Raw genomic sequence first — 14,955 nt, forward strand, 5'->3', positions numbered from 1 at the left:
TGCAAGCGCAATATGCAAGGAGAAGGGTGACATACGGGGTAGTTCCACTGAAAAAATAACACACTTGGAAATCATTGGCCATTTAAAATCAGCGCATTTGTTTGCAGCGCGCAGAAGTACACGTCCTGCAGGGAAAAGGCCCGAATGCGCAGAAAAAAACTCGTTCATATCGCAAAAACGCAGCGCGGCGGCGCACACAATTGCACTGGCTTGCAGAACAGAGATGCCCAGGTCCCATGCCCGCAGAATGGGGCAAACATCCTAAGAAACAACCTCAAATCGGACAAAACCACAAACGTTACGGAGGAATAAAAGCCGTAAAGCGGTGGTGCTGCTCCTGAGGAGTGAGGCCATGTGTGCCCCCTCAGGTAGTCCCCTTAACCGTCCGTCAGGTGAAAGGTGCGGCGCCCCCCGCAGGTACAACCGGCACTACAGGAAGGAGCAGCGATGATGGCCGCTTAATACCTGTATTCACCCCTACTACAGGGGATCTCCAGGGGGGCGGAGTCACAGAAGGGAGCCGCCCCAACATTCAGACGCACTCTCATTGGCTGGGAGGAATACAACCGGTTGCCAAGTTAAGGGGTAAGCGAATAGTGCTGGGAAGGGGGCGTGGAAGTAACCGGAAGAAGGCGTGGTTTGGAGGCCGGTGCCGCGGTTGGTGTCGCAGATCGGGGTTGTTGCTGTTTCCTCTTCCCTTCCCGTAAACATCACCGCCGTGTCCGGATTAGTGCAGGGAGCAATGCAGCAAGGCGGGGAGCTGTGAAGGCGGCGCCGGGGAGCGGGCCCTCAGCATGGGGGACATGGAGAACGAGTTCACGAGCATAGACGAGGAGAACCGCTGGAGCCCGCTCTATGCAGTGAGTAGTGCGGCCGCCGCGGGGCGCTCAGTGCCCGGTAGTATGTGCCGGCTTCCCGAAATAGTGCAGCGCTTGTAGTGTGTAGGAACTGTACGGTGTGTGTGCCCCCATACTGTAGGAACTGTACGGTGTGTGTGCCCCCATACTGTAGGAACTGTACGGTGTGTGTGCCCCCATACTGTAGGAACTGTACGGTGTGTGTGCCCCCATACTGTAGGAACTGTACGGTGTGTGTGCCCCCATACTGTAGGAACTGTACGGTGTGTGTGCCCCCATACTGTAGGAACTGTACGGTGTGTGTGCCCCCATACTGTAGGAACTGTACGGTGTGTGTGCCCCCATACTGTAGGAACTGTACGGTGTGTGTGCCCCCATACTGTAGGAACTGTACGGTGTGTGTGCCCCCATACTGTAGGAACTGTACGGTGTGTGTGCCCCCATACTGTAGGAACTGTACGGTGTGTGTGCGCCCCCATACTGTAGGAACTGTACGGTGTGTGTGCCCCCATACTGTAGGAACTGTACGGTGTGTGTGCCCCCATACTGTAGGGACTGTACGGTGTGTGCGCGTCCCCGTACTGTAGGGACTGTACGGTGTGTGCGCGTCCCCGTACTGTAGGGACTGTACGGTGTGTGCGCGTCCCCGTACTGTAGGGACTGTACGGTGTGTGTGCGTCCCCGTACTGTAGGGACTGTACGGTGTGTGTGCGTCCCCGTACTGTAGGGACTGTACGGTGTGTGTGCGTCCCCGTACTGTAGGGACTGTACGGTGTGTGTGCGTCCCCGTACTGTAGGGACTGTACGGTGTGTGTGCGTCCCCGTACTGTAGGGACTGTACGGTGTGTGTGCGTCCCCGTACTGTAGGGACTGTACGGTGTGTGTGCGCGTCCCCGTACTGTAGGGACTGTACGGTGTGTGTGCGCGTCCCCGTACTGTAGGGACTGTACGGTGTGTGTGCGCGTCCCCGTACTGTAGGGACTGTACGGTGTGTGTGCGCGCGTCCCCGTACTGTAGGGACTGTACGGTGTGTGTGCGCGTCCCCGTACTGTAGGGACTGTACGGTGTGTGTGCGCGTCCCCGTACTGTAGGGACTGTACGGTGTGTGTGCGCGTCCCCGTACTGTAGGGACTGTACGGTGTGTGTGCGCGTCCCCGTACTGTAGGGACTGTACGGTGTGTGTGCGCGTCCCCGTACTGTAGGGACTGTACGGTGTGTGTGCGTCCCCGTACTGTAGGGACTGTACGGTGTGTGTGCGTCCCCGTACTGTAGGGACTGTACGGTGTGTGTGCGTCCCCGTACTGTAGGGACTGTACGGTGTGTGTGTGCGCCCCCGTACTGTAGGGACTGTACGGTGTGTGTGTGCGCCCCCGTACTGTAGGGACTGTACGGTGTGTGTGTGCGCCCCCGTACCGTAGGGACTGTACGGTGTGTGTGTGCGCGCCCCCGTACCGTAGGGACTGTACGGTGTGTGCGCGCCCCCGTACCGTAGGGACTGTACGGTGTGTGCGCGCCCCCGTACTGTAGGGACTGTACGGTGTGTGTGTGCGCGCCCCCGTACTGTAGGGACTGTACGGTGTGTGTGTGCGCGCCCCCGTACTGTAGGGACTGTACGGTGTGTGCGCGCCCCCGTACTGTAGGGACTGTACGGTGTGTGCGCGCCCCCGTACTGTAGGGACTGTACGGTGTGTGCGCGCCCCCGTACTGTAGGGACTGTACGGTGTGTGCGCGCCCCCGTACTGTAGGGACTGTACGGTGTGTGCGCGCCCCCGTACTGTAGGGACTGTACGGTGTGTGCGCGCCCCCGTACTGTAGGGACTGTACGGTGTGTGCGCGCCCCCGTACTGTAGGGACTGTACGGTGTGTGCGCGCCCCCGTACTGTAGGGACTGTACGGTGTGTGCGCGCCCCTGTACTGTAGGGACTGTACGGTGTGTGTGTGCGCGCCCCCGTACTGTAGGGACTGTACGTACTGTAGGGACTGTACGGGGTGTGTGTGCGTCCCCGTACTGTAGGGACTGTACGGGGTGTGTGTGCGCCCCCGTACTGTAGGGACTGTACGGGGTGTGTGTGCGCCCCCGTACTGTAGGATCTGTACGGGGTGTGTGTGCGCCCCGTACTGTAGGGACTGTACGGGGTGTGTGTGCGCCCCCGTACTGTAGGGACTGTACGGGGTGTGTGTGCGCCCCCGTACTGTAGGGACTGTACGGGGTGTGTGTGCGCCCCCGTACTGTATGGACTGTACGGGGTGTGTGTGCGCCCCCGTACTGTAGGGACTGTACGGGGTGTGTGTGCGCCCCCGTACTGTAGGGACTGTACGGGGTGTGTGTGCGCCCCCGTACTGTAGGGACGGTGCGCGCGCCCCCCGTACCGTAGGGACTGTACGGTGTGTGTGTGCGCGCCCCCGTACTGTAGGGACTGTACGGTGTGTGCGCGCCCCCGTACTGTAGGGACTGTACGGTGTGTGCGCGCCCCCGTACTGTAGGGACTGTACGGTGTGTGCGCGCCCCCGTACTGTAGGGACTGTACGGTGTGTGCGCGCCCCCGTACTGTAGGGACTGTACGGTGTGTGCGCGCCCCCGTACTGTAGGGACTGTACGGTGTGTGCGCGCCCCCGTACTGTAGGGACTGTACGGTGTGTGCGCGCCCCCGTACTGTAGGGACTGTACGGTGTGTGCGCGCCCCCGTACTGTAGGGACTGTACGGTGTGTGCGCGCCCCCGTACTGTAGGGACTGTACGGTGTGTGCGCGCCCCCGTACTGTAGGGACTGTACGGTGTGTGCGCGCCCCCGTACTGTAGGGACTGTACGGTGTGTGCGCGCCCCCGTACTGTAGGGACTGTACGTACTGTAGGAACTGTACGGTGTGTGCGTCCCCGTACTGTAGGGACTGTACGGTGTGTGTGCGCCCCCGTACTGTAGGGACTGTACGGGGTGTGTGTGCGCCCCTGTACTGTAGGATCTGTACGGGGTGTGTGTGCGCCCCCGTACTGTAGGGACTGTACGGGGTGTGTGTGCGCCCCCGTACTGTAGGGACTGTACGGGGTGTGTGTGCGCCCCCGTACTGTAGGGACTGTACGGGGTGTGTGTGCGCCCCCGTACTGTAGGGACTGTACGGGGTGTGTGTGCGCCTCCGTACTGTAGGGACTGTACGGGGTGTGTGTGCGCCCCCGTACTGTAGGGACGGTGCGCGCGCCCCCCGTACTGTGGGGACGGTGCGCGCGCCCCCCCGTACTGTGGGGACGGTGCGCGCGCCCCCCCGTACTGTAGGGACGGTGCGCGCGCCCCCCCGTACTGTAGGGACGGTGCGCGCGCCCCCCGTACTGTAGGGACGGTGCGCGCGCCCCCCGTACTGTAGGGACGGTGCGCGCGCCCCCCCGTACTGTAGGGACGGTGCGCGCGCCCCCCCGTACTGTAGGGACGGTGCGCGCGCCCCCCCGTACTGTAGGGACGGTGCGCGCGCCCCCCCGTACTGTAGGGACGGTGCGCGCGCCCCCCCGTACTGTAGGGACGGTGCGCGCGCCCCCCCGTACTGTAGGGACGGTGCGCGCGCCCCCCCGTACTGTAGGGACGGTGCGCGCGCCCCCCCGTACTGTAGGGACGGTGCGCGCGCCCCCCCGTACTGTAGGGACGGTGCGCGCGCCCCCCCGTACTGTAGGGACGGTGCGCGCGCCCCCCCCGTACTGTAGGGACGGTGCGCGCGCCCCCCCCCGTACTGTAGGGACGGTGCGCGCGCCCCCCCCGTACTGTAGGGACGGTGCGCGCGCCCCCCCCGTACTGTAGGGACGGTGCGCGCGCCCCCCCCCGTACTGTAGGGACGGTGCGCGCGCCCCCCCCGTACTGTAGGGACGGTGCGCGCGCCCCCCCCCGTACTGTAGGGACGGTGCGCGCGCCCCCCCCCGTACTGTAGGGACGGTGCGCGCGCCCCCCCCGTACTGTAGGGACGGTGCGCGCGCCCCCCCCGTACTGTAGGGACGGTGCGCGCGCCCCCCCCGTACTGTAGGGACGGTGCGCGCGCCCCCCCCGTACTGTAGGGACGGTGCGCGCGCCCCCCCCGTACTGTAGGGACGGTGCGCGCGCCCCCCCCGTACTGTAGGGACTGTACGGTGTGTGTGTGTGTCTCTGCACGGTGGCGCCTCCCTCTGTTGATGTCTTCCACTGGTAGTACTGACTTTCAGTGATGTCCCTTGCGTTGCTGACCAGATAGTACCTCTGTGTAATTCCTTCAGATAGTAATATCTTTGTATGCCTGGTGGCTACATGTTGATACACTTGTGTTTAGTTGTGCCTCTATTGATCTGTCTACTCTCCCCTCCTTTAGTACATGAGACATTACTAGTGCCTCCATCTAGTACTTATACAGTAATGATGGTTGTGATGTCTCACTCTGTGCATCCTTGCAGTGATGTTGGCAGTGAGAAGTGTCTCCATATGGCAACTGTATCTTTCTTGAAGTCTGAGTAGTAGTCTACTTGTGTAATAGTGTCTTATCCATGTAGTTATGTATTTGTATTGTCGGGGTAGTAAGTTACTGAGTTTATTGGTGTCCTCCTATTGTGATGCCTCCTAAAACCACCTTCCCTGGTTTAGGGATAAAATTCTGTCCTGTGACAAGAGGGGGGGTGGGGGGGGGGTATATTCCGTGCTGGTGTTCTTGTCTGCTAATGTCCCTCTGATCTCCCGCTTTGGGATCCTGTTTTCTGCCGTTCAGGGTGGCCACTGTAAATTTTCTAACTACCTAATGCACACTGTGCACAGCTCTCTGATTGGCCAGCACTAATCACATGAGTAGTGTTAACCATTGAGAGAGCAGGTGGTAGTCTAACACTATCAATGCACTGTGGGGCTTTGGTGGTCAGAAGATTGCATTGGACAGCTTGAAAACACCCAGAACTGGTGGATCATAGGGGCATCCGCACAGAAGACTGATGGTTGGTAGTGTATTCGCCCTTCTGATCCCAGAAAAGAATTTTGTCCCAAACCCGGAGTGTCGCTTTATGGATCTTTCTATCAGTAATATTACCATTTATTCCACTTACCACTGTTGTGGTCCCTACGAAACTTATTAAAGCAGACCTGATTACTTTTTTTTTTAATAGGATGAATCATTTTATGGTCACATGAGGAGTAACACTCTTTATGGCCATTCTATGACTTTTATCTGGCATTTTTTTTCATCAGTTTTTCTTATGCCGGCTCCATTTTTTTTCAAAACTTTTGGGTCCTCTCTTAGCTAGTGGGCAGATACTGCTGATATGAAGGCAATATGGAGAAAACGGCAGATTCCATGCCCTAACTCTCTGTAGCACACAAACACTGATAAGTGCATCATGGAAAATCTAATACAGCAGTACTGAGCAGTGTAGATGTGATTTCAGTAGCTGTAACACAGTAAACACCCAATATCCACGGGCGGATTTGATTTGCAAAATCTGCGCTGGTGATCTGCAGTTCAAGCCACCCATAGAGAAGCACGGGCATCCGCACTTCATTTAACACCTGCTGATTTGATTTTAAATGATTTGCGGATTCCATGTGTGGATAATAAATCGCAGTATGCTCCATTTTTTTTTTTTTTTTTGCGGATCATGTGCAGATGTGGCTCCATTCATCTCTATGGGAGCTTAGGTTCCGCAGTGCATCCGCAAATACATTCAAATACATTTGCGGATTTGAAGGCTAATATCCATTTGGGTGGTGGGGAATATGCTGGGTGGTGGGGTTGTGGATTTTTTTCTGCAGTGGAAAAAAACTCAATCCGCGATCTCCCGCAAGCAATAAAAAATCTTTTAAATGACGACTCGCAGTGAATCCGCTGTGGATATCCGCGTGAAAAATCCGTGTGTGCCTAAGACCTCCTGTCCACGGAACGCAGTGCATCCGCTGCGGGTGCAGATGCGGAAATTCACAGCGGATGCACTGCGGATCGTTTATAAAATGCTTAAAAATGATTTTAAATGCCTGCGCATGATTGCGGATTGTGGATTTTTTTCTGCACGGAAAAAAAATAAATCTGCAACCCCACCTGCCAGCCTTTTCCCCACCTCCCTAATTGCTTCTAACCTTCACATCCGCAGTGGATCCGCAAATGCATTTAAATGTATGTGCGGATCCTAAGCTCCCATAAAGATGAATGGAGCCAAATCTGCGCGGAATCCGCGATGTAATGAAGCATGCTGCGACTTTAAATCCGCACGCATAATAAATACAATAAAACCAAATCCACAAACCTAACATCAGTTGCGGAAGCCCCATTCATCTCTATCACCTCCGTGTGGATTTCCGTGGCTCAAATCTGCAAATAAAATCCACAGGTGGGCATTGGGCCTAAGTGTTAATAGCTGCCACATCTGTGTGAGTTTCTACTACCCAGCAACTTCTTTCTCCCACCCTCCTCTACATAGACTTTAAGGGCGGCATGAGACAACCTTTCTCTCTGCACCTCCAGTCATCCATTTTATCTGTTACTAAGGGGGCCTTCACATGACCACACCCCTGGTTGTCAACACTTTTTAAACCCTGAGATGTGGGAAATGGACTCCTCTTGTTGACCAAACTACTGCCATTAAAGGGGTTGTCCAATTGGAGCCTATTGATGGCCTGTCACTTGGATAGGCCATCAGGGTATTAGTGTATCTTGACGCCACCTGAACTGTGGGTGGTGACAAGATACAGGCTGCTTGACAGCCTGGACAAGCCCCCCTTTTCTCATCGGCTGCAGGCCTGCCTCTCCCTGCTCGGCTCCCAGGTCCTGCCAGTGACTATAAGCGGCTTCTTCATTGTATCCGGCGGCTGTGACAGCAGCTTCACAGGGCAGTAAGAATGGGCCATGTTGCGCCGCCTCTCTCTCACAGTCCGCAGGGAGGCCGCAGGTGCAGGACAGTCATTGATAGCTGGCGGCGGCTGCAATATCATTAATCCTAGGACCTTCCAGGACCTTCATCTTGTACCTATTCGGAGCTAGGGGTGTGACGGGCGTTCGTCCATGGAAGCCCTGTCACACCCCTAGCTTCCGGTGGCATTAAGATACACTAATGCCAGCCATCAATAGTAGATCGGTAAGGTTCTGCCACCCAGGTCTCCTGCCGATCAGCGATCCATCCAGCTGGTGTGCTTAATGCACTGAGCTAATTTCTGCAGGAAGCAGACAGTTTCATTCTCACTGCAGTGGCCCATTCACTTTAGTGGGAACTTTACCTGTAATACCAAGCTTGGGCACTGCAGTGTAAACGGAGCTGTGTGCTTTCTGCGCAAATGATCTCAATGCATGATCACACTGGCCTGCCATACGGCACATCGGCAGGGGTCCTGAGTGGTAGAACCTCCACTAACCTACTACCGATGCCCTGACTGACGAATAGGCCATCAATGGCTTGAAACTGGACAACTTCTTTAAGCCAATGACTTTTTAGCTGTCGGGTACAGTTGTAATCAAAATTCAATCCCCATTGCAAATTAGGTTTATTTGCAAAATTTACAAACTTTCAGCTGTTGGTAGAAACCAAACTCAGCGTCATGTGGTTCCTCTCTTATGCCTCCTGGAATTGTAGGAATAAATTGACAACTTTTCTTTACCATTCCTCCTGCCTATAATAGAACATGTCTGTATGGTCTACACTTGGTCTGTCCAATCCACGATGGCAGTTACCAACTTCATATGATCTGATTTATACATCCACACTACATGTCTTTAGACAGATTGGACATATCAACCCAACCGTAGAATGTGTCTGAGAACTGTTCTTGTTCATGTAGTGCTCACCTATTGGCAGTGTAATGTGTTTCACCCCAGCTCCGCTGGATTCATATGTGATGCCAAGTTTGACTATTTGGTGTTCTGTGACTCCTAGTTGGGATAGACGAGCCTCTACAATCTTCTTTAGAATAGTCTATGCTGGACAGAATAGGACAACAACTAGTTGGATTACTTTACCACTATCCCACCCTGCCATAAGGCTACAGTAGCAAGAAGCACATCGATCATAGGGGTTCAATGGGTCGCCTCAATAGGCAGAGGCCTAAGAGCACCCTCCAGGTCTGCCATGTTTGTAAAACGTACAGCCGAAGGAAATAATATCTTACAATACAGTTAGGCCTCATGTCCACGGGTGGATCAGATTCCGCAGCAGGAGATCGCGGATGTAATGGTTCTTCCGAACGGTTGTAATGGTTCTTCCGAACGGATGTACGTGGATGCAGTGCGGATCATCCGCAAGGAAAAAAATCCGCAACCCCCACCTCCCAGCCTTTGCCCCACCTTCCTATTTGATTTTAGCCTTCAAATCCACAGTGCATCCACAATTGTATTTGCAGATGCACTGTGGATCGTCTGCACCCGTTGACTTCTATTGAGCCCGTCTGCACGGAATCCTCACTGAAATGGAGCGTTCTGCGATTTGCTTACCACCCTAGGTCCGCAAATCAAATCTGCATGTTTAAATTCAGTTGTGGATGCCAATGCTTCCCTATGGGCGGCTTGAACTGCAGATATTCTGCAATTCAGATCCGTCCATGGACATTGGGCCTAAAGGCTCGTTAACACAGAGTGATGATTGCTCAAAGGACAGTTTGAGTGACAGCTTTGCATAAACTGTTAAAGTAGCTACTCCCTGAAAGCAGTGAATAGCCGGAGGGCTCTTATCTGTGCTCAGATCTTTTGTTCTCCAGTGGGAAACAATGCTATCGGCACTCCCCGTGGAGAACTGCTTATAAGGCTGAATGAAGATTTTTAGGTTGGACTGAATTTAACGATCAGCTAGCAGTGCACGATGGCTGCTTGTTTAGAAGCAACGATTATTGCTCAAGCGATCGCTTTTTAGCGATTTTTGAGAGATCGTCGCTCCGTGTAAATGGGCCTTAAGGTTGCACTCACACAGGTGTTTTTTTTGCAGCAATTAACATGCTTTTTTAGAATGCAGCTTAATAATGCAGCACTAAGCCTGCATTCATTTCAGCGGGGCCTCTCAGACGAGTCTTTTAGCACAGCGGTTTTAGCGTGCACTAAATCTAACGCTGCATGTTCTATTTTTTAGCGTTGCAGCACGTTGATCACACAGTTCATCCCCAATTAAATAAATGGGGTGCGTTAAAATCCAAGTAAAAACGCGGTCCGTCGCAGTATACTGTGTTAGTCACGCAGGTTGCTATGCCACTGAGGGTGAAAAACCCCCCAGGAAGTTGTACTGCTAAAGGCAGTGAACGTCTCCGAGCGCTGACGTAAATTACCGTAGAGGCTTGCAAAGTGGCCTTTATGGCCTCGCTGTGACACCAGGGGGTGTCCTCTCCAGACAACAGCTGGCACCGAACGATCACCACAATGCAGGAAAGCGCACGAAAATGTTCCCTGTGCGGTCATGTGACTAGTTGATGGGTGTACCTTGTGGGTTGGATTAGTTTGGACATCATCAGCTCGCTTGTCTGCTTTTTTACTCTATAAACGCCTGCGGGAAAGTGGCCAAAGTTTTTTTTTTTTTGTTTTTTTTTGCAGAGTTTTATATGATCATGTATAAAAAAAAGTAAGTTGCAAGTGTGTAAAATAAAAGTTATGCAGAGTTAGAGAAAAATTCAGAAAATCACGTTGTCCTTAAACTAGGCCACATACTTAATAGGCTTCACCCCTTAAGGGTGCAAACATTTTTTCCCCCTCATTTTTAATTTTTTCCTTTCTGCTTTCAAAACATCATAAAATCTGTATTTTTTTTCCATCAACATGGCCAACTGAAGGCTTGTTGTTTTTTTTTTTTTTGGGGGGGGGGAGTTGTATTTTTTAATAGTGCCATTTTAACAGGGTTATGTCACAATTTAAAAAGAATTCTCAATAGATGATATTTTTTAAATACACATTTTATTGACCGTATACATAGATTAGCAAAAAAATTAAACATTCAAGTGTATTCGCCACCTAAAATGCTGCAGTCCTACCAGCGCCATTTTCCTGTTGCTATTAGATACCTCCTGCTGTAGTCCATATACAACCGGACGCACATGTGTAGTATGGCAGTCTTCTATCATGAATTGGCTTTCAGGTAGGAGGCCTGCACAATAGTGCTCTCTGTTAGGGCAGGCATGCATGGTCTAGGCCGAGCGGGTAGGTGCTTGTACGTGACACCCAGGGCTATCTCCTCCACAAACCACCAATGACGACTTACCTGCTGTGGCGGAAGTACCAGGCTCCTGGTTGCCTAGTGCACACAGGCCCGTAAGGTCGAGGGGCAGCTGTACAGCACACCTGCCTCTCAGTGCTGCTCTAGGGATACTTCGGGGTGCAGATCCCCACTGAAGTCTGCTGTGTGTGAACATACCTTAGCAACCAATCACAGTGCAGCTTCTTCAAAGAGCAGACTATGAAATGAAATCTGCTCTGTGATTGGTTGCTATGTGCAATAAGACCGTTTCATAAATCTGACCCATGTATTTGGATGAGTGGCTAATGGCTGCAGCACACGGGGGAGCTGGGAGAAGCAGCAAGGTGCTTATGGGAAATGTAGTATCTCACAAGAAAACAGAAGTCACATGGGCAGCACTGAAGGACCGCCCACTTATTAAAAATAAGTCATACAGGTAGGGAGGAGCAGGATTCAGAAAGAGTACCCGGAAAGCAGCTAATGAGTGTCTGAAAACAGGTTTTGATTACTTTACATATGATATATAGGGAGTTTAAAACATAAAATGTTAGATTCTGGGATGTCCCCTTTAATGTACGATATGTAGTGAAAAACTTAAAAAAATGTCAAAGTGGGATGAAATGGACAAAAACTCAATTTGGTGGTGGGGGGTGTCTTTAGCAGCTAAAACTATGACAAAAATGATATGTTAATGTGATTATGTGGGTCAGTCCGATTATGGAGACACAAAATGTATTCATTTTTATAATTAAATTAAAGGGGTTGTCCCGCGGCAGCAAGTGGGGTTATACACTTCTGTATGGCCATATTAATGCACTTTGTAATATACATCGTGCATTAATTATGAGCCATACAGAAGTTATTCACTTACCTGTTCCGTTGCTAGCGTCCCCGTCTCCATGGTGCCGTCTAATCTTCAGCGTCTAATCGCCCGATTAGACGCGCTTGCGCAGTCCTGTCTTCTGAATGGGGCCGCTCGTGCCAGAGAGCGGCTCCTCGTAGCTCCGCCCCCGTCACGTGTGCCGATTCCAGCCAATCAGGAGGCTGGAATCGGCAATGGACCGCACAGAAGACCTGTGGTCCACCGAGGGTGAAGATCCCGGCGGCCATCTTCACAAGGTAAGTAAGAAGTCACTGGAGCGCGGGGATTCGGGTAAGTACTACCTGTTTTTTGTTGTTTTTTTTTATCCCTGCATCGGGTTTGTCTCGCGCCGAACGGGGGGGCTATTGAAAAAAAAAACAAACCGTTTCGGCGCGGGACAACCCCTTTAAACCTCTATATCCCCCCCCCCCCATGACGTCATATAAGACCACTGGGGGACAATATATATATTTTTCCTCTGTATCTTGGGCATCCATAGGAGCCCCAGTTCCAGGGGAAAGCATCCCTTAGTGTGACCTCAGTAGTCGCTGGCGGTGCTGGTCTGGGGTCTGCTGCTCTGACATGACGGGGGGGCCACCGTTCATCATCTCGGGTTCCATGCCACTTCCTGCATTCTCACAAAGCTATGTAGCCTGTAAAATAGATGTGAAAAGCTATTGAAACCCAAGCTGCTCTTGGTAGATTGCAGGAGCTTTAATCCCTGGCCGTATTTTTAGTATCGGCATGGATTAAAGCCCTGTTTGGGCGCCGTAAATACAGCGCTTTGCCCTTAAAGGGGTGGTCTCGCGAAACCAAGTGGGGTTATACACTTCCGTATGGCCATATTAATGCACTTTGTAATATACATCGTGCATTAATTATGAGCCATACAGAAGTTATTCACTTACCTGCTCCGTTGCTAGCGTCCTCGTCTCCATGGTTCCGTCTGAATTCGCTGGCAGCTTGCTTTTTTAGACGCGCTTGCGCAGTCCGGTCTTCTCCTTTCAGCACGAGCCGCTTCAGTGTGCTCGCCGCTACAGCTCTTCTGCGCATGCGCAGACGAGCTGTCACTGCTCGGGAGCGCGCTGGAGCGGCCATTCTGTACCATCCTCTGTTAGAGGAAGGTGCAGAGCCGCCCAGCTGTCCGGAGAAGCCGTCCAGCTGTCCTGCCGTCCAGGTAAGTGATGGGCCGGGGGGGGGGCTGCCGTCGCTGTCGCTGCGCCGGCGGGGGGGCTGTCGCTGCGCCGGCGGGGGGGCTGTCGCTGCGCCGGCGGGGGGGCTGTCGCTGCGCCGGCGGGGGGGCTGTCGCTGCGCCGGCGGGGGGGCTGTCGCTGCGCCGGCGGGGGGGCTGTCGCTGCGCCGGCGGGGGGGCTGTCGCTGCGCCGGCGGGGGGGCTGTCGCTGCGCCGGCGGGGGGGCTGTCGCTGCGCCGGCGGGGGGGGGCTGCCGCTAGGCCGGGGGGGGGGGCTGCCGCTAGGCCGGGGGGGGGGGGCTGTCGCTAGGCCGGGGGAACTAGCGCTGGGCCAGGGGGGTAAGTGATGGGTCGGGGGTGATGTTCACTGACAGGTGAAGGCCCCGGAGCCTAGCGCTGGGCTCCGGGGCCTTCACCTGGGCTCCGGAACCTAGCGCTGGGCTCCGGAGCCTTCACCTGGGCTGAGGGTCTAGCGCTGGGGAGCTGGGAGCGTAGCGCTGGGGAGCCGGGGGCTAGTGCCGGTTACCTGCTGCCTGGCGGTGGGTGACTGGTCGGCGGCTGCGGGGCGTCTGGTCGGCGGCTGCGGGGCGTCTGGTCGGCGGCTGCGGGGCGTCTGGTCGGCGGCTGCGGGGCGTCTGGTCGGCGGCTGCGGGGCGTCTGGTCGGCGGCTGCGGGGCGTCTGGTCGGCGGCTGCGGGGCGTCTGGTCGGCGGCTGCGGGGCGTCTGGTCGGCGGCTGCGGGGCGTCTGGTCGGCGGCTGCGGGGCGTCTGGTCGGCGGCTGCGGGGCGTCTGGTCGGCGGCTGCGGGGCGTCTGGTCGGCGGCTGCGGGGCGTCTGGTCGGCGGCTGCGGGGCGTCTGGTCGGCGGCTGCGGGGCGTCCGGTTGCCATGGAGACACAGTTGGCAGCGTCTCGGGAGCGCGCACGTCGGGCTGCAGCGAGCGACGGGGAAAGAGCCGGCGGCCATCTTGGGGAAACTTTTATAAGTTGCTGAAACGCTGGAACGGTAAGTACAAACCAGCTAGGAAAGTCATTTACAGGGGTAATTAGTAATGTATGTTTAATTAGGGGGACTGGGCAAAAAAAAAAAAATCACTGCTTCCTCGAGACATCTCCTTTAATTGGTTCATAGCAGTGCACTTCTGTTGGGCAGTCACCATGAATGAATGGTAATGTTGTGTAATAGAGGGCAGAAAGATTGTGTTTTTGGTTACTGGCCTTCTCCATGCAGCGATAAATCGTTCACCTGAGCGAAGGATGGCGGGTGTTTGATTTAAAATACAGCCAGTTTCCACATGCAGATAAATCAATTAACTTCGTTCTCTAGATGATTCCGGGCAGCAGACCAGTGAATGGTCACAACTGAGCGATCGCTGTTAAAATGGTTGCAAACGAGCGAACAATTATTACTTTTCATGCCTGCATAAACTCAGCGCCAGACTAATTATTGTTCATCGTTCAGTCGTTGGCCGTGCTTACATGTAACGATTGTTGCTCAAGTTTGCCTGATCCAATGATTTTTTTTATAAGCGTTCCGTGTAAAAGGGCTCCTAATGTCTCTACTTCTGAATGCGTGACACTTTAAAAAAAATAAAATAAAAAAATTCTTAGTTCTTTTTTTCTTGCCTGATCTAAAGAAATTAGTATACTATTGCATTACTTAAAGTCTACGTTGTCGTTGCAGCAGCTGATGCAGGACGTTAAGTTGGTTCGGTCTTTGTAATCAAGAAAAGTTTACTACGTTATTTTATTACTGCGGTGAGGCAAATTATTCCGCGACTATGGAAATTAGTACGTTTACTAATGTGCAGGTTGCTACACATAACTTCCAAATTCCAGCAGCATTTTCTTCTTCTTTTTTTTTTTTTCTTATAAGTCTCAAGTTAAGCTACAGTTGTTTTTTTTTGTTGTTTTTAATTTTGCCAT

The 14,955-nt window shown here is 53.7% G+C and overlaps 1 protein-coding gene across 1 annotated transcript in view; it reads left to right on the top strand.

The window, feature by feature from the left end:
* Window positions 1-622: 622 nt before the first annotated feature.
* The window catches only part of PTPN2 (protein tyrosine phosphatase non-receptor type 2), a 48,825-nt gene continuing 34,492 nt past the window's right edge, over window positions 623-14,955 (top strand). The window contains exon 1 of the mRNA XM_066579519.1: window positions 623-860. Coding sequence (XP_066435616.1) covers window positions 795-860 — 66 coding nt within the window. The 5' untranslated portion in view covers window positions 623-794. The remainder of the gene's footprint in view (window positions 861-14,955) is intronic.

The sequence above is a fragment of the Eleutherodactylus coqui genome, chromosome 9 (genome assembly GCF_035609145.1).
Source record: "Eleutherodactylus coqui strain aEleCoq1 chromosome 9, aEleCoq1.hap1, whole genome shotgun sequence".
NCBI classification, from domain to species: domain Eukaryota; kingdom Metazoa; phylum Chordata; class Amphibia; order Anura; family Eleutherodactylidae; genus Eleutherodactylus; species Eleutherodactylus coqui.